The sequence below is a fragment of the Stenella coeruleoalba genome (genome assembly GCF_951394435.1).
Source record: "Stenella coeruleoalba genome assembly, chromosome: 13".
Classification (NCBI taxonomy): Eukaryota; Metazoa; Chordata; class Mammalia; order Artiodactyla; family Delphinidae; genus Stenella; species Stenella coeruleoalba.
This window is the reverse complement of record NC_137159.1, coordinates 82513322-82533213: the sequence shown is the minus strand read 5'-3', so window position 1 is coordinate 82533213 and position 19892 is coordinate 82513322. Positions and strand designations below refer to the sequence as shown.

The following is a 19892-nucleotide window of genomic DNA, read 5'->3' as shown; positions in this document are numbered from 1 at the left end:
CCTCACCGAAATGAAGCGTCAGGCCCGCTTACAGGAGGAAACGAGACTCAGAGAAGTTACGGTCAGTGGGTACGGAACTGGTAGCAACAGGCCTGGGACCCCACCCTGGGTCGGGCCGGCCCCGCTGCCAGCGTCCCAAGCGTCCAGAATGGGTCCACACCATCCTCCTGGCCCTGGCGATGCTGCGGACTCAAATGAGCCCTAGCTTCACAGGGCGAACGAGGCCCCTCTGCCAGCTGCAGCACGGCTTCTGGAATCTGGCACACGGTGTACTGGCTCCCCACGTCACACGGAGGGCCCCGAAGAAGGAAAAGGGGGGCCCGGGAAGGCCAGGTGTATGTACGGAAGAGCCTGACCCCAGGAAACAGGTCTGGAGCACAACCCTCAACCCCTGGGGAAAAACTCCAGCTGGCAGTGTCCTTCTTTAAGTTCTTCTCAAACTCCCAGCTCCTGAAGACAGCAGCGTGGGAGACAGAAAAGCTAGCCACAGAGAGCTGAAGCCCCGTGAATAGCTTAGGGGACGAGCTGAGAAAGGAAAGTACCAAACAGGTGCGGGACCCTCTGGTATCACAACACAAGTTGGATTGGCTGCCCATGTAACCAGAGTCTCTTTCTGGTGACTGTGTCTGTATGTACACACACACACAGACACACAGACACAGACACACACAGACACACACAGACACACAGACACACACAGAGAGACACACACACACACACGCGCGCGCGTGCCTACTCTCTCTCAGACCACAGAGGTAACAGTGTGACCCATGCCGTTCCCTGCCTGGGGGAGCAGGCCAGTCTGCACAGAAGCGGAGATATAACGGGGAGGGGGTGTAGGAAGAGAAGAGGGGAGACCTGAGCAAACAGGAGTAATGTTGAAACAGGAGGGAGAAAAGAAAGGAGGGCAGATGGGCCTGAGTCTGGAAGGCCTGGATCCAGGTGTCCCGAGGCAGCTAAGGCTCGACAGCCTGGCTGTTAATTGACGCCTTTGCCCCTTGGCTCACGGCATTTCGAGTTAGAGTCTATCATTCACAATCCAAGGAGTCACTATCCCAGTTGTACATAAAGAAACGCATCTCCAAAATCACATTCATACACAAAAAACTAAGGAAACCAAAGTTATTTTTCAAATTAACTCAAGGAATGGGTCTCTCTCCAAGAAGCTGTTCAAATGAAAGCATTTATTTTTATAAACATTTTCTCCAGCCAGTATGTCTCTAATTACACTTAAGAAACAGAATAATAAAAAAAAAATCTGTATTTCATCTTGTGCCAAGTTAAAAGAATATCCAGTAGCTTCCACTTCTTGTTTTAGACTGTTATTACCATTACTTTATATTCTCTTGGTATAAAAATATATTTAAAAAAATCCCAAACTAACACATAAACAAGCAACACAGCTACCAGCATATCCTCATAAACATAAACACGACCGACGCTCCCAAGTCGGGCAAGACAGGAATGGCATCTCGGGGTGGCTGATTCACGGATGGTGGCAGGCAGTGCAAGAAAGTGTCTGGAAGACCGTCAGTCCTGGTTTCAGCACAAGAGAACCTCTCATGTCACGGTGCACGTTTCACAATATTCAAAAACCACCACCTCGTTTACTTGATTAAAACCGGGGAAAGGGACAATGTTCTCGGGGAGCCCTGGGGGCACCGCATGGCCAGCGGGCGCAGCCCCGCAGTCTGACCAGAGGCCTGGGACCGGCTGCCAGATGTCGACCCCTGCAGACGCAGCGAGGGTTTCCGCGGGGCTCCGGGAGCGTGCGTCCCCGGCGCAGACAACACCCTCTAACGATGGTCAAGTAGGGGAGGCAAGGTCCTCCCAACCACACGCGGGGTCGGTTCCAGACTCAGTGGAACGGCCGTCCTCTCCGGGGCCTGGACTTCAGGTGGCCGGCTGAACGGCGGAGGGTCTTCCTCTCTTGTCGGTGCAGTTTCGCAGCCTCCTGCTGCTTCTTCTGCTGTTCCGACTAAAAGAGAAGATTAAATGGGGAGAGAGAAAGAGAAAGGGAAGGCCAACACCCCTTTTTTGTGACCATCAGAATGCCAACAGCACAACCACTAATCACTGTCCGGCTCCGGCAGGGACAGCAGGACGAGGGCCAACCTTTACGGTCACTGTGAAACCTGAAATCCTAACCCCCTGGGTAAGAGAACGGCCTTGACACACGGGTCTAAACCACACAGTCTGAGGCTGGCTTTCCAACTCCCCACACAACACGGCCCCTCCCAGGAGAGCCAATTTTAAGAGGACGCTATTGCTTTCAAGATGTCCACGACTTCTCATGTAGAACTGTCTTTCGTTTACAAGCCAGAGACACTCATTAGTTTACTCAGACTGTCTTAAAGACACAAAAGTACTTCTGTGTCCTGAAAGCGTATAATAACCCACCCATGATTAAGCGTTCAGTCTCCAGAGCTGGTTCCAAAGAGTTTTTGGCTATTTCCAGAAAGTCAAACTCCCCTTGAAAGGCAGAGATCTACCATTAAATGCTGATAAAGGCTCGGCAGACACATCAGTCACAAGTTCATGGCTGGAACAGGCGCGTGGGTGGTAGGTGGGCTGCTTGAAAGGAACCGTTCTCAACACTCAGGCGAGAGCCAGACCTCCTCCAAACAGTTTCACTACGTTTAGCAGAAATTCTTAAAAGAGAGGAGTTTCAACGCAGAATCCGCAATGAAGGTAAGAGCTATAGAGTTTTAAAGACATTTTTGGTGGTTTGGATAATACAAACTCCTAACCATGAAGCTCAAAAAAAAAAACCTTAGCCGGTGGAACTGACAGAAGGTAACTGTGAAAGCAGGGGCAGGGACAAATTTTTAAAGGTTGAAAAGCACTGCCTTATAGACACCTACGTACGCAGCCTGCCTGCCTGTGACCTGTATTTTCCATGCACCTGAAAATACTATTTGTATTTCAGTCTTGAAGAGAAAGTCCCTGTGTTCACTTCCAGCTGGTATCATTCAATATTTTAAAGAGTTGGAAGGTGAGGGAATCGTGAGAAAGGAAAGCAATTTATAAGACCAAAAAGAGACGAATCGCCCCTATAGGAGACTCTTAGAGATTCCGAATAATTATTTAACTTCTTTTTCTGACTATTACCATTTTTGCAAAGGCTTTTCACAATAAGGCCTGCCCTGTGTACTCCTCCCCTTAGCTCTACCTTGGCCCCGTCCCAGGCCGGGGTGCTGTCCGCACCCCACGGGCCCCTCACTGCAGGGGAGGAGCCTGCAGCCACAGGACTTTTTAAAAATGAAAACAGTATGTAGTCTTCTGCTAACTAGAGCTTCTCAATAACTTTCCATGGCTCTTAGGATTGAGGTTAAAATTGAACATGACCTACTCACCAGGCCCCACAGGACAACTCTACACGTCTTTCAAGTTACACCCAAAGCCACGGTTCCCCTCCCCAAGGTGGCTGTTTCGGACGCATAGGCGCCTTCAGATCCCCGAGCGCGCCTGGAACCCTGCCTGCCCCACCCCGGCTCTGACTTGACTCTAAGATCCAGCCTGTCCCTCACTCATCCGCCCCGCACTCCATGTCCAGGCCAGGCCCGACACTCACAGCCCCGGGCCTCCCTGGGAGCACGTCCCACACTACAGCGATGTGACTGTATGTGTACCCCCTCTAGCGCCTGAGGACTGCGGTGGCAAAGACCAAGTCGGCCTTGTTCTGTGCATCCCCAGAACGTAGCACAGAGCAGGTATCTGATACACATTTGTTAACGGAACTCAGAAACCCCGAGGGAAACTGCATACTCCCTAGCAGACCAAATAACGGTGTCATCAAGACGCCTGTGAATCAGTGAATTTGGTTTTGCATGTTAAAAAGTATCCCTGGGGCTTCCCTGATGGCACAGTGGTTAAGAATCCACCTGACAGTGCAGGGGACACAGGTTCGAGCCCTGGCCCAGGAAGATCCCACGTGCCGCGGAGCAACTAAGCCTGTGCGCCACAACTACTGAGCCTGCGCTCTAGAGCCCGCGAGTCACAACTAGTGAGCCTGCGTGCCGCAACTACTGAAGCCCGTGCACCTAGAGCCCGGCTCCGCACAACAAGAGAAGCCACCGCGATGAGAAGCCCGCACACTGCAACGAGAAGCCCGCACACTGCAACAAAGAGTAGCCCGCGCTCGCTGCAACTAGAGAAAGCCCGCGCGCAGCAACAAAGACCCAACGCAGCCAAAAATAAATAAATTTATTTATTTTTTAAAAAAAGTATCCCTAGAAAAAGTGCTTCTTGTCCAAATAACTTTGGGAAAATAAAATAAAGATGAACAAGGTGTTCTGGGTGGGGCTTCTAAGTCAGGTGCTGTTATGCGTCTCTAATACAGACATCAGTGGTAGATTTCCCTTATGTGTCCGGTGGCAAAGCCCCTTTCCATGAGGCCCTGCCCACGGGTTCCCACAAGGCAGGAGCCTACGCAGGAGCTCGTATGCAAGAGCGATCGTCCTGCAGACAAACCCCTGTCCAGGAAAACCTCTCATCAGCCCCCTTCTGAAAAGAGGCTGTATTTGGAAGACGTCGCCACCACGTGACCCATTTGCTATGACCGAAGAGCCAACTAGCTCACTCCCCTCCTTGCTCCTGTCCCGACTCCCTCCCCTACAGCCACAGCAGCCCTGTCACAGAGGCAGGGGAGGATGAACACAAACCCACGCCCTCGCACTAGCAGCGGCCCAGGGCCCCTGAGGGACTGAACTGCAGGGCGTTTGAAACAGGATCTGGGGCCTAGGCCCAGTTCTGCCACCTCACAATTTTAAGTAATATTAAAGCATAGGTTTTCTCCCTCAGTTCGATTCACGTATGAAAATACTGGGGAAACTCGAGATCTTACCTGACTATGTTGTACCCCTAGTATGAAACGATCTGTATAAACAAATATACAAACAATTCCCTAAATATTCTTAAGTAAAACTAAGACTTAATAGTTAAACTTCTGTTAGCCAAGTGATAAAACAGGCATAAGCCAAACACCATTGATGCATCCCCCGAACAGTTCCCAAGCCTCTGCTGGACCCAACCACGAGGCTGTGTTAAGTACTTTTTACTCAGTGTTGCTTTTGTTTTCGGGGGGAAAACACCCAAGAAAATCAGAACCATATTATTTTCACTTTACCACGAATTACAACCTGATATTCAACTCAGTACCTTCCAATTAAGGGGAAAAAGTGGGAAAGGAGTGTGCATGCATCCTCCTTGAAGCTCACTCCGTGCCACAGAGGGAGCGCAGGGCCAGGGCAGCCGCGAGCCTGAGGTCCTCCCACAGCTGCCGTGCGCCTGATGCCACCTCGGCCTCTTGGACTTCAGGGGGAATCGGGAAATGTTTGACGGTACACAGAGAATTTCTAAGAAACTAGGTACAGGCACAGTTAGTTCATCTGAACACAGAGCCAGTTTTGGCTTATTTAAATGAGAAGTGTAAGAGTGCAAATTTGCTCTAAATGGAGGCAGATTTAACTGAAAAGCTTCTTATGCTTATAATAAAGATGTTCTGAGGCGGGGTGGGAGGAGGGGGGACTTGGAGAAAGGTGGTCAAAAGATACAAACTTCCAGTTAGCTAACACTGCTATATTATATTACACACATGAAAGCTGTTAAGACAGTAAATCCTAAGAGTTCTCATCACAAGGAAAAAACAACTTTTCTTCTTTTTTTTGCTTTTTCTTTTTATTGTATCTAATACAATGGATAATGGATGGTAACTAAGAAAAAAAATGTCCTTATCATTTGCCAAGCCTCCTGATGACACCAAGAGAACTGTCAAAGGATCAGAGATGAATGGGAGAGGATGTGAACAGACAGTTCTCCAAAGGAAATATACAAATGGCCAATAAGCCCATGAAAAGATGCTCTACCCTCGTTAGTCACCAGGAAAATGTAAATCAAAACCATAATGAGATACCACTTCACACCCACTAGGATGGCAACAATAAAAAAGACGAACAATAACAAGTGTTGGCAAGGAAGGGGATAAAGTGGAACCGTCATACACTGCGGGAGTGTGGGAGTGTAGAATGGTGCCGCCGCTTTGGGAAACAGTCTAGCCGTTCCTCAAAAGGTTAAACAGTTATCATATGGCTCAGCAGCTCCATTCCTAGGTATATACCCAAGAGCAATAAAAACAAGAGTCCATGCAGAAACATAGGCCTGAATTTTCACAACAGCATTATTCATAATAACAACAACAAAAAACCCAACCCAAATGTCCATCAACAGATTAAAGGATAAGCAAAATGTGGTATATCCACGCAATGAAATACCAGTCATAAAAAGGACTAAAGTTCTTACACGTGCTACAACATGGATTAATCTTTAAAACATGCTAAGGCGAAAGAAGCTGGTCACAAAAGAAAACATGTTGTATGATTCTATTTATATACAGTGTCTGGAACAGGCAAACCCCTAGGCAGGGGAGATGTGAGTACGGGGTGATTGCACAAGGGGTTTCCTTCTGGGGCGATGAGGACGTTCCAGATTTACACAGTGGTAATGAACACCCAGCTTGGTGAATATACTAAAACCTCTGAACTGTATGTACACTTTAAAAGGATGAATTTTATGATATGTGAATTAGAACTCAATTTTAAAAAAGAATCAGAGGCGGAGTCTTTGTCACTCTTTCCCTCTTGGAGACAATGTATATTAAGGAAGATTGACTAAATGAGAAAAAAAATTTGACAAATAAAACCATGTAGCAAAAATAGAAATGAAGTTTTCCCTCTCCTGAGAACAAAGAAAAATGAAGGGAACAGTGAACAGGCTAGAGAAGAAACATAACCTGGCCTGAAAGAGTTAATCAATCCTAGTTTTATTTTAACTGTTACTAATCTGTAGTGTCTGTAGTTAGATCTGTCCTTCACAAAGCTAACCTGTCACCCCTAATCCTGTGTAATTTACATTCTACACCTGGTATTTGCTCCCCCTGTAATCTCTTGTAGCAAATCACCCCTTGTAGCCGTTTGCACTTCAGAAAGGAGGTCACAGACCGATAACCCAGAGACTAACGGACCCAATTACCGGGCTGCTGGACCCAATTACCTGGTTGCCTGACTCCAGTGGGGACTGTCTTGAAATAATGCAAGAAGAAGAATGTAAGACCTTCACCATTTTGACCCTTATCACTCACTTCGGACTGCGAACTCCCCTATAAGAATCCCTGTACCTCCCCGGGAAGCGGGGGCACAGTTCTTGAGGCGCTGGCCTATTGTGTCTTCCCTTTGCCTGGCACAGAAACTAAAAAGCCTCTTCACTTCTTATCTTCCCAATCTCTGTATTTATGTTTGGCATCGGTGCACAGGGAGCCAAGACTTGGCAAGAGCGTCACCCATGAGTTCCCAGCAAATATTTAAAGCAGCTTATTCCTCCTTCAATCGGTGCCAGGCATCACCAATGCCGGCTGAAGAAATGACTGTTATAAGTCAGTTTAGAATAACCTACTACCGACAGAAACTACCTACCCTGGACAAGCTGATCTTACTGCCATGAACACATCAGAACTCACCAGTTCTTGATCTCCTTTAAGTCCATGTGAGCCTGAACTATTCCATTATACCACAGGAGGCCACGACTTGTGCTTCAGAAGGCCCTATTCAGGTGGTCCAGCCACCCAGAAACCACACGGCAGCTCCTCACCAACAGTACCAAGCCTGGGGTCACTGAGGCCCTGTCTCCCTCAGGACACCAGACACACGCCAGCTCTGCCGAGGCCAAGCTGTGTGCTTGCGGCCCAGGACGCATCTTGGCTGCAGGAAAGATGCCTGAAGAGAGCACAGCTCCTCAACAGGGGAAAAGCCTGAGAAGGCAGCTCTGAGGTCACACACACAACACTACTGGAGGCCTGTTTTGCTTCTGTAAATTAAAAAAGAACATTAAAAAGCACCTTACCTTCTTTAATGTAAATGTCAACTGTTTGCTGCCAACCGTGGTGTCCGATACACTCAATGTCCCATTTTTCGCTTCGAGTTTCAACCGGTCTTCAAGGGTTTTACTGCAGGAAATTTAAGAGAATGACATATTAATTAGCATTTTGTTTCGATTTACCATTTGAAACAAGTTTTAATTAGAATTGATCACACGAAGAATGATCTTTCACAAATTTAGTAAAGACAGAAAATGGCGTTCGTTTAATACAATCAATGGAGAGAATCGTCATTATTCAGACTCCGCAGATCCCTAGTAGAAACAATGGCTGCTCCAAACACCCACTAATTTAGTATTTTAAGTGGGGGTTCCACATATTTCAATGGTTGCTACTTATCTTACTAAATCACATTTCTGAAGCCAAAAGGCAAAGGAGCAATATTTCTGAAGCCTGTAATTTACCGTAACAGTCAGCGGCACTTACGCTGCTGAAGCGTTCTATATGTAATCCACGCATGAGTTAGGCATGTGAGCAGCTCGGCAACTCATTCACCTCCTACAAAGGCCTCAACAGAAAGGCAGCTCTCCAGGTCGAGCCACAGAGAAGTGCTATGAGAATTCTGATTTGTCCTTCACTCGGTCTTAGCTCATGGACCACACTCATCACCCATCGTATGACCAACTTGAAACGTGAATACTCGTCTGATTACACAGAGAGAACAAGAGCAGTAACACTGAGGGTAAATTCTATCTGATCCAGCCCTACTCACTGCTACTTCTCCAGGTGTTTTCCTTTCAATTTCTTACCTGAATTACCCTTTCTGACACAATTTGCCCAAATTTCAATTTCATTTTATTTCTTGATCATGTTTCTAAGGTCTCTTTTTATAATCTTTGTCACTGTTATGGTTTGCTGTGCCCGGCAACTGACTGCCAGCTACAACAATCAAGACGTTAAATTTGAATTTTGTACCAGTTATACAACACTTCATTGAATGTTCTTATAATAATGGATTATTATAAAATCAGATCATTGTTAAGCTGCTTTAGAGCGAAAAAACAGAATTAAGCCTAAAGATAGACATTTTGAGTAAGTTTTAAAGTTAGCTCTAGCCCTTCTAGAAAAGGCTAAAAGCAACACCCTCATATCCCTGGGATGAAACTAGGAGGGAACAAAAAACAAGAATATGGTTTTCTCTTCTATTCGGTTCCTTCCTCAAAAAAAAGTAAATATACTTCCCTTTCCAATCCTCCTTGCACCAACTTAAAACTGTGCACCCTTTTTAAAAGTTAATATGAAAAAACTTGGTTGAATTTAAAAGGGGGTGTGTGCACTGTGTGAAAGGGTCTTCTTTTTCCTGAAATATGATCTTCGTAACTAATTACTGAGTAGAACACAGCTCCTAAATGATCCATTAGACAAAATGATGTTCCTTTGAAATTCTGAAGCCAATGTTTGATGTTTACACCTTTGAAAGCCCTACCTCTAGTTTATGACTACTAGTTAGTACTAAACATACCTTCTTTACATGATTTGAGACGTAAACGTGGTTAGCATAAAAGTGGCACTGTTTTCTAAGCAATAATGTTATTAAGAAGCACTTTTAAAGTACTTTTCATCTTCAAGGTTCTTAACAGACTAATTCTTTCAACACCCCTGAGACAGAAGCGTTTATCCTCTATAGATGGCACAGAGGGAGGCACGATGTTCTCTGACTTGCCCCAGGCCACAGAAGGATTCAAGCCTAAAACCAGGACTCCACCTGAAGAATTCCTGGTTTCCAGGCGTGTGTCAGACCATGCCTGATTTATAAAGGTTTGCTCAGGAAATGTGTCCACTAAGTATTCTAAATGACAAGCTTCCACATGACAAACTGAATGAGAAATTAAGGTTTGGTTTCGCCTTTTTTTCACTTGAGCAGAACTCAAGGGTGACGTGTAAACTGACTCCGGCGCGCCTGTGACTCACGTCAGCTCTGCAAATTCCTCCAACCCTTCATTGCACTTTTGTTCTTTCCTTTCAGAGCTACAAGTGCTGAGATTTTAAAGGTAACAGGAATTCTGAGTAAGTATGGAGCCACTGAGACAAGGTGGTACACAGAGAACACTAATTTGGGAAGAAAAAGACTTTTCAAGTAAACTGTGGGAAATGACTCCTCTTTTCAGGGTGACCTATTTCCTGCAGGTAGGGCAGAGAAGCTCTGGTCTCCTCTCCGTGTACCTGGCCGGGCACCTGCAGGAACTTGTTCTGCCTCGGCTGCTTGGAGAGCCCTGAGCTTCAGGAGGAGCCGTGGCACAGGATCAGACGCAGGGGCCGAGGGCAGAGGCTCCCGCAGTAAAGCAGGCCCCGCTTCCCTCCCTTTAAAGGCGGCGTGTGGAAAGTGGCTGTGAACCACCAGCCCCGAAGCCTGAATTCCCGAAGTGTGAATTCGCTCAGAGGGGATTGAAGACGCAGTCAGGCCCCTGAAAACTGTCTACTGTAACCTTAGAGGAAAAGGCAGAACCCCCGCACCCCCGCCCGTCCTGCTCCCGTTCGCCCAGCGCTGGCCGGCCCTCCGTCCTGCTCCTCCTCCTGTCTAGGCTTCGGGTCGCGGGCCTCTGGCTGCTTTGTAACTGACGGTGAAGTTAAGAGGTTTAGGGAGAAAGTACCCCCCTGCCGGTCACAAGACGATCAAAACTCCCCCACATCTGCGGGGACTGCTGAGAAGACAGACATGGGCGGCAGAAGGTGGAAAGTGACAGGAATGACTCAGTATGGGATGGAGAGGGTATGGGGGGAAGAACCTACACGATCAGTGCGGCTGCATTAAAAGCAAGAAGAAAAACGGGCACACGCTACGAGGGGAAAAAATCAAATTAGATATTTATTAGATGCCCCAAGACAGCTGAACGATTTACTTCTTTGAAGCTTTAAAACACACACACACACGTATCTATTTCCTTAATTAAAACTAATTAAAAATAATGCTCCTTCACAGCGTTTTTAAATCACTCTGTGAGGAAAGGGAGGTAGGGGATTGGAAGACGTACCTAAAGGCACCTGCTTTAGTACAGCGTTGAGAAGAGCGAAATGAGCTTAACAGAAAGGAATCACCCCACACCGTCTACATCAAAGGGAGTAAGAAGAGAATGGAGAAACAGAAGTACTTAAAATTTAAGTACTTCGTTTTAAATATATAACTTTGACAAATATTTACATACGCTGTCAAGGTTACTGGAAACTATTTCAGTGCTTTCAGTTTGCACTCGTGGCTTCAAAGCCTCTATCTCAGCAGATACAAGTTCAAGCAACCACGAGATCGGTTATCTCAGTGCGCAGCTCAGTTCAAACTTGAGAAGATCCCTGACAGCCAGTGTTGTTGCGAGTGTGGGGAAACAGGCACCCTGGCAAGAGGGCACAGGGCCCAGAGCCCTTCTGGAGGCCGATCTGGCCAAACTGACCACACACCTCTTTCGGTCCAGCAAATTCCATCACTAGGTAAGGCAGTCTAAGGAAATTCTTGCGCATGTGTATACATTTGTAACTGTGAGAAAGGAAGAGAAAAACAAGAAACAATCTAAACATCGAAAATTAGATAGCATGGCCCATCCATCTCATGAAGTTTTTTTTTTGGCGGTATGCGGGCCTCTCACTGTTGTGGCCTCTCCCGTTGCGGAGCACAGGCTCTGGACGCGCAGGCTCAGCGGCCACGGCTCACGGGCCTAGCCGCTCCGCGGCATGTGGGATCCTCCCGGACCGGGGCACGAACCCGTGTCCCCTGCATCAGCAGGCGGACTCCCAACCACTGTGCCACCAGGGAAGCCCTTCATGAAATATGTATGCAGCCATAAGGCAGACCTCCATGTATTTACCAGGAAAAAATTTCAAAACTTATTGTTCAGTGAAAAGAGCACATGAAACAGCAACAAGGTTAGCGCAATCCTTTCATGTCAAAGGCAGAAAAGCTAGAACTGTACACGTGAGCGTGTGCATATACAGGAGTGACTGAAACCTAAGAAGGCGCCCGGCGCAGGACCTCAGGAAGGGAGTGTGGGCAAGAAGAGACTTTCACCTTCCATCCTGTGTTCCTAAGTATTACAATGATAATATGCTCGTGTATTACTGGAGCACATATTACTGGAGTAATAAAAGATTCTCTTTTTTTTAAAGTGAAAGTTTGGAATTAAACTGCTTTCAAAATTAGATTTTAAAAATGTTTATATTAGAAACGAGACTGCGTTCTTTTAGTTCTTATCCACAGTCAGTGAAGAAAATTAGCTGAAGAGTAAAAACTGGCCATAGTTATTTAAAGTGGATAAGTTTGCAGACATGATAAGCAGCTCACCAAGAGCTACTGAAGTAGCTGGTGAAGAAGATGAGGTCGTCAAAGGCAAACAATGTCTTAAAAATCTTTGAATTTCCAGGACCTACCAGAGGGTAGGTGCTTCAAAGAATGCTTTCATGAATTGGGCTGAAAGGGCCACCTAGCATGTAGTATTTATTACCCAAGAAGAGGAGCTACCCTCAACTACTGAAATTTAGAAAGTTATCCCAAAGACTCTTTCTCTGGGGTTTACCAACAGACACCTCCAATATTTACATCACGCGCTGCAGACCGAGGCTGCCCCAGGTAACTGAAGAGGCTGATGTGCCCAGATTCCTGCCGGCGGCCAGCTGGCGTGAACTCCCAATCTTTCTACCTAGAAACGCAATCACCTCCACCCATCCTGACTTCTCTCCCTTGTCTCTGAAGATGTACTGGTGCTCCTGGCCCCATTCACTCCGGACTGCTCACCTAATTAGCTCTGCCAATTCAGTCCAGTCTCTCACTTCTTCACTCTCCCCTCCTCTCTGCGTCCTGATCAGTCACATCTCTCAAGCCTAGAAACCCTTTCCTATCAAGTTACTGGCTCTGAATACCTTCCTTTCACTGCCAGTGTCTTGAGAGAACCATCTATGCTAATTGTTCACAATATTCTTTTACCTCCCATTCATTCATCAATCCTGAGAAATTCATCGCAATAAGACACTCTTCCTACGGCCTTTTTCCAATCTCCATTCCGGGGCCTCCCGTGCTCCGCCTGACATTCGAGCCACGCCCCTCTCGGTGAAAGTCTCTCCATGTTTGGCTCTTTCGTTTTCCTCCCGCCTCTTGGGCAGCTCCTTAGTAATGTTTACTGCCCACATTCTCCTTTACCAGCCCTCGAAATCAGAATTCTCAGCCCCAGCCTAGCGATATATTCCCAACACCGCTAAAATCACATGTGTTACTTTGCATGCACTTGTATGCTGTCAGAGAGGTGTATGGTTTTCATCATAGACACAAGAAAAATACTTGTTCCCAAGGGCTCCACTCTTAGCCCTCATCTCCCTCTACATAATGGTGGGAAGTCTTTTTTATGCCACAGTTTCAGTCCCACAATGAAGCTGGTATCTCTTAAACCAATGTCTCTGGCCCACCTCCTACATTTCCATTTGTCAGCTGGACATTACCAAGAAGACATTTGGGTCTTGCAGGCTTAATGTGCTGAACACCCGGCTCAATACTTTAGCCTTAAATTTGTTTTTTCATTCTGTATCCCTTATCTCGGTGGCAACATTGCTAGACATTTCAACGTCACCCCTGACTCTTGTGACATTAAATTAGTGACCAAACAGTGCTGTAGTGTGTGTGTCTTATTCTTAGACGTACTTATGAATACTCAGGCTCCTCTCCACCCCACACTTCAGGCTTTCGTCACTTCCCACCAGGACTGCTGTGCAGTGTGTGAGCTGACCTCACAGGCCCAGTCTCTCCCTGCATTCTCTCTAAAACTGCGGTATTTCATAAGTCTCTGGGAAATAGGGACTTTTTCGCTTATGTTTTTATTTTCTACAACAAACATGTACTGCTTTTACTGTGTAAGTATTTCCATCGTTGGGAGGAGGGGCTGAGCAGATCTGATCACGTTCATCTTAGCCCAAACCCTTCCCTGGCCCGCCAGGACCTGGGTCGGGGCCTAACACGCCTCTCCGGCTCACCAGCTGTGCCCCTGCCACTCACTCTGCGCTCTCGCGGCACAACGAGAGCGCTTCCCTCACTTCCACACAGCAGTCCTCCCTCCACGCCGCTCCCTCAGCCTAGAATGCCAGCTTTCCCACCCTGCTTTCCGTGCTCATCTTTTTCTTTCAAGAGACCAGTTTTAATAGGACCTCTAATAAAGATGCCCTCAAATCTCTAAAAACTGACCCTCTTTCTTCCTTGTACACGTTCCCCAGGCCTCTGAACAGCTCACAGTGTCAGCGAGAATGGGAATGCAACGGGCATGTGAGCTGTGCTTTTCCTTTCCATCCCCCGGGCCTAGAATAGCACTTTGCTCACATGAGGCACCCGACGAATGACTGACTGATGAATGGGTGGGTGGGGAGGCTGCCAGGTGGGTGAGCAGACACACAAACAAAGCGCAGCATACTGGAAGGCATATGAAAAGGTGCTGACAGACATGCGCGTTTACCTAAAGCCTTGTTACTACGTCAAGCAAAGGACTCACTCAAGCACCCGGTCAGGATTCACTCTTCACTTTTCCCTTTATAGAAATGGTTTTACGGTTGGGCAAGTCCAAGTGAACTTTTAAACATAATACACTTGCTTCTGATGTTGTGTTTTGTTGGTCGCCTTGTGGTAACTCACAGAATAAACATAAGGAATCACTACAGCTGTCTGAAGGATAAATGGTTCAATGCTTCATTAAATAACATTAAAATATTACAAGTTCAGAATTTGCCAGAATAATCCGGTCAAGACCAGAGTTCAGTAAGCAGTATGTGCCAAAACGCCAGCCAACTGCAGGCTGTTCACACCAAAGGGTCATTACTTTAAGCAACTGGATTTGGCTTTTAAGCTTGTGTAAGTATCATCACTCATATAGCTCCTCTTCTCAAAAAAACTGTTTAACTTATTGACGTTTAACTTAGTAAGAACGTTTAACTGCAGTGCATTAACTTAGCTATTATTTATCATTAAATACTAAATTTTCATCCCTTTTGTTTTTTACATTAATATCCTACTACAACCCACAGGCAAAGCAAGAATGTCAGTGAGTTTAGTCATGACTCCCACCCCCAAATTGTGGCTTCCTGTTACCATGGTTACCCTGAAAACAACTGCTCCCAGATTTTCCTGGGTTTCAGGTAAATGAGTTCTTTTTCAGCAGATCTTGAAAGGGTAACTTCCAGAGTTGCCTGACATGTAGGCAAGGCATAGAAGATTCACACTCTCACAAGGATTTATCAAGTGCCTACTCGGGTCTAGGTACTGATCCAGGAGCTAGGGGTAAATAATGCAAGACAAAAACAGCAGATAATCTAAAAAGAAATTCACTCCACGGAATCAGAATGCTGAAAACAAGCAGTCTTCCCTCTGCTTCTGAGTAGGACTCCAGATAAAAATCTAAGAATGACAGCTGCATAAAAAGCGAGGTGCACATACTGCTGATGGAAGGTAAAATGAAGAAGCCTCTTTGGAAAACAGTGCGGCAGTTTCTCAGAAGGTTAGACACAACGATACCATGGGACCAACAATCCCACTCCTAGGTACGCAGCCGGGAGAAATGAAAACATATGTCCACGCAAACACATACACAAATGTTCATAGTACCATTATCTGTGATAGGCAAAAACTGGAAACAACATAAATATCCTTCAACTGATAAATGGATAAATAAAATGTGGTATATCCATATCCTGGAATATTATTTGGCAATAAAAACTAATGAAGTACTGACACATACTACAACGCGGATGAACATGTAAAACATGCCAAGTAAAAGCCGTTGGACAAAACACCACATACTATATGATTCCATTTGTATGAAATGTCAGGGACTTCCCTGGTGGTCCAGTGGTTAAGAATCTGCCTTCCAACGCAGGGGACGTGGGTTCGATCCCCCGTCGGGGAACTAAGATCCCACATGCCACGGGGCAACTAAGCCTGTGCGCCACAACTACTGAGCCCCCATCCTCTGGAGCCCATGCACCTCGACTGGAGAGAAGCCCGCGTGCCCCAACTAAGACCAGACGCAGCCAAATAATAAATAAACAAACATGAAGGGAAAAAAGAAATGTCAGAATAGGCAAATCTACAGAGGTAGAGAATAGATTAGTGGATGCCCGGGGATGGGATGGGGTAAATGGGGGTGAATACCAACGGGGTAAGGAATTTTGTTTGGGGGCAATGAAAATGTTTTAAAACTGACTGCGGTGGTGGTCGCAGAACCCTGTGAATAGGCTAAAAACCAACGACTTACACACTTTAAGTACGTGACCTGTATGTTATACAGCCTACATTTCAAGAAAGTTGTTATGAAAAAAAAAAGTGAGGTTGGTAGGTAAAGAAAATTTCTTCAAAAGATAGTAAGCCTATTACTAGACTCTTTGTCTACCAACGTCTCTTTTGTTAGTCAGAACCAGAATTTCTAGGTGCTCCTGGATCTAAGTTGAAGGGTTTGCTCATCATTTGGTTTCCCAGATATTTGCGAGAAACTGCTGAAATAAAGACGAACAGGCACATCTCCATTCCAGAAACAAGTCAGCCTGTCTGTCAATATCTTCCCCACCTTTTCCCCCTCCTTCCGTCTGAAAAACCACATTTTTCAAAACGGGAAGTTGGGGGCTAGAGAAGTACAGGGTGCAGCGCTGGTACCGCCCCTGACCTAATGCCTCACCTGTCTCGCTCAGGCCCTGCTCCTCCCCCGCTTTCCTTGGCTCCCCAGGCCTTTAGGCTCTTCTTACAAGGTCATCTACTCTGATGGGCTATCGATCCAAGTCCTGTATATCAATACTCAGCCTAGAAATTCTCAAAGCAGAGACTTGGGTGACTTAGAGCTCATACACGTTTTGGGCTTACATACCCAGCTAGTTCCTTACTTAGACACTTGAAAACTGAAACTGTTTAAATAATACCATTTCTTTTAAGGTTGATTTTTTTATTGTGGTAAAATATATATAACATAAAAATCACCATGTTAACCATTTTTCAGTGAATAGTTCAGTGGATATTCACACTATTGTGCAACCATTACCACTGTCCATTTCTAGAACTTTCTTATCATTCTAAATTGAAACTCTGTATCTCATTAAGCAATGTCTCCCCACCCCTCAACCGCTGGCAACCACCATTCTACTTTCTGTCTCTATGTATTCGACTATCCTAGAACACCACTCTTTCTGATCTCTCAGTTTTCCTACAAAAGGCTTAAAATTCCTGGCAAATTTTCCAAGTGACCTTTTTAATAATCAGGTAAACTACGATGAGGGTAAACATAACTGAAATTCTAACTTCTAAAAATAACTTTCTGTTAAAGAAGTTGTTACCTCTTAATTACCACCGTAATTTAAGAGTGTGGCTTCTGCAGTATGAAAGTGCTCCGACGTATATATTTACCAATACTCATGGGGCCACACCCTGCACCTTATTGTATGTAAACTATACCTCAAAAAATTGTTAAAAATAGTCACAGTAAAGACCAGTGTATTTCCCCTCAGGCCTTGTGGTGCTTCCCTCACATTAACTCCAAAGATCCAAACGCCACCTTTAGGGCAAGGAGAAAAGCAAGGCTGGGACAACTCGATGAACCTTCACTGAAGGCTGTTCTACTCACTTCATCAGCTTCTGCTTTGTGGCAGAATCTCTGAAGCTTCTGAATTCTTCGCCTGCTTTGATCTCATAAAACTGGGGCTTGAGGACTGTCTGCCGGTCCTCCCTGAGCCGTTCCTGCCGCTTCACTTTTTCCTCCTGTTGGAGAAGTCGGCGCTGTTTCCTGACCTCTGCAACCCAGTCTTTGTCATCATCCGAACTCTCAGAACTTTCTGCATCACTTGGTTTTCCTTCCGGTTCTTCCTCCTCTTCCTGAAAATAAAAATAGTAAGAAGCAGCTCCTCTCCCCCAACCCAAAACACTGACCCACTATTTTCTTTTAAATAGCATTAGCCCATCAGAGTACGTGACCTTGCATGCATCGGAAAAAACATCTTTAATTAAATAAGATATATTCCTAAGCTGAAGGTCAAACAAATTACAGCTCAAGTTTGTTCAAAGACTCTTTCAACCTACACAGAAAACTTTATTTTAAACAAACAGGAGCAAATTCTAAATGATAAAGAGTACGTTACTTTTTCATGAAGTTCCTGTTGCTCTAAGAGTCTTAGTTTCTTCTTCCTTTTTTCACTAATTTTGGAAACAAGTGGATTCAAAAGCCTAAATTCTTCACTCTCTTCGTCTACTTGGAAGTCAGGGTTCTCAAACATAACTTTAAATCGATCATCGGTGAGAATATTAGGAAGGCTCTGTAAGGAAAAGAATGTCAAAATTTAAAGTTAATACTGGAATAAAATCTGACCAGAAAGATGGCTTAAACACATTTTACTCAATAATAAATTAATAAGCTACATAAAGCACAACTTATTAAATTATGAAATTGTTAAAAGAATCAGTTTCCAGAACTTTCTAACTGCTTATCTCTTACCCACAATCAAATTCGATTCACCCATTTCACAGAAAATATGTATTAGTTGGCCGATGCACACAGTGAGCTGAGACTGAGCCTTCTGGCCTAACTTTATGCTTAACACGTTAGAAAGAATTTCCTTCAATTAACATTTTTTGATGCAAAAACATTTTTCAAGAAAATACATGTTTTTGAAACATGGCTTTTTAAGCATAGCTACTATACTGAATGAAAATTAGTGAGACTTTCAACTTCATATTCTAAAACTGGTAGAGGAAGTTGCGTCAATCACAAGTCAAGAATTAACAAGGTGGGGAGCTGGTGGTGTAAGTTTACTGACTCTGAGCTATTCGGAAACCTAAGGGATATTTCCTTCCCTCATAGGACAGCCTCATCGATCTTTTTCTCCTAGGCCATTTAATTGTTCTCAAAGGATATAATGTGAGACTCTACGATATTGACATAATAAAACTTTACTACTGAGACCCATTTGGGATAGCTCAGGACTTGACACTGTATTCCCTTTTATTTATACCACTCTGAACAGAAACATTTTCTAGAATGTACTGTAAATTTATCTGTTCACTTGAACAGATGATAATCTTATACACTCAGGGCTCTCCTATTGTTCCTTATCTGCACTAGGCTTGGAAACAAGATAAATTAACCTGCTTAACATGGTTTGTAAAGTAAACAGCCTGAGCACAGGCTGGAAAAAATGAACCTGTTTGTGGTAAACTATGGCTCTACTTAACAGACTTTATTTTACTGGCTGCTTCTCCACTATTGGGAGTAAATAAGGTTGTAAGTAGTTGAGCTCAGAATGTTGTATAACTGAGCTACACAAAAAATCGGTAAACCACGAGACATTAAGGAACTTGGGCTATTTATTACCTGTATGTACCTAAAACCTGACAAACCCTTACTAAAATTCTATGATATACTGAATATATATTTGAGATATATCGAAGTCTTCCCTGACTAAGTATCATTTCCAAGACAGATTTAGGTTCAAGGAAGAAACAAAGATAGGTAAGTTCTAGTTCCTGATCCCAAGGCATTCACAACCTAATGAGCAAAAACCTTAAAAAGGATGCTAGACAGAGTTGAAAGTGCCCTAGGAGCAGAGAGGTAAAAAGTAATTCCAATAAGGTACACCTCAGAAGGGTTCACAGGGGATATGCATCGGGGAGGAAGCTTAAAAGATGGGTAGTTTTCAACAGATAGAAATTTGGGAAGAACATTTCCAGACAACTGAGGAGTGGTGAACAGTCTGATAATGCAAGGATAATGGCAAAATTTGAAAAAGCAATTTTTGATCAGGCCAGATGGTAAAGGATTTTAAATACCGTGACATTATTCTGCAGGTAAGGGGAAACTATTAGGGAAGAAGAGGATAAGGAGGAAAGATACAGACAGAAAAGTGCGTCAAGAGTCTCAGATGACAGGGCTTCCCTGGTGGCACAGTGGTTAAGAATCCGCCTGCCAGTGCAGGGGACACGGGTTCGAGCCCTGGTCTGGGAAGGTCCCAAATGCCGTGGAGCAACTAAGCCCGT

At 45.1% G+C, this 19892-nt stretch overlaps 1 protein-coding gene across 1 annotated transcript in view; it reads right to left on the bottom strand.

Annotated features, from left to right (window-relative positions):
- Nucleotides 1-1184: 1184 nt before the first annotated feature.
- Nucleotides 1185-19892, bottom strand: part of NOL10 (nucleolar protein 10) — an 88310-nt gene continuing 69602 nt past the window's right edge. Inside the window, exons 18-21 of the mRNA XM_079940276.1 lie at nt 18002-18175; nt 17491-17738; nt 7897-7999; nt 1185-1978 (exon numbers count right to left, since the gene is read on the bottom strand). Coding sequence (XP_079796402.1) covers nt 1859-1978; nt 7897-7999; nt 17491-17738; nt 18002-18175 — 645 coding nt within the window. The 3' untranslated portion in view covers nt 1185-1858. The remainder of the gene's footprint in view (nt 1979-7896; nt 8000-17490; nt 17739-18001; nt 18176-19892) is intronic.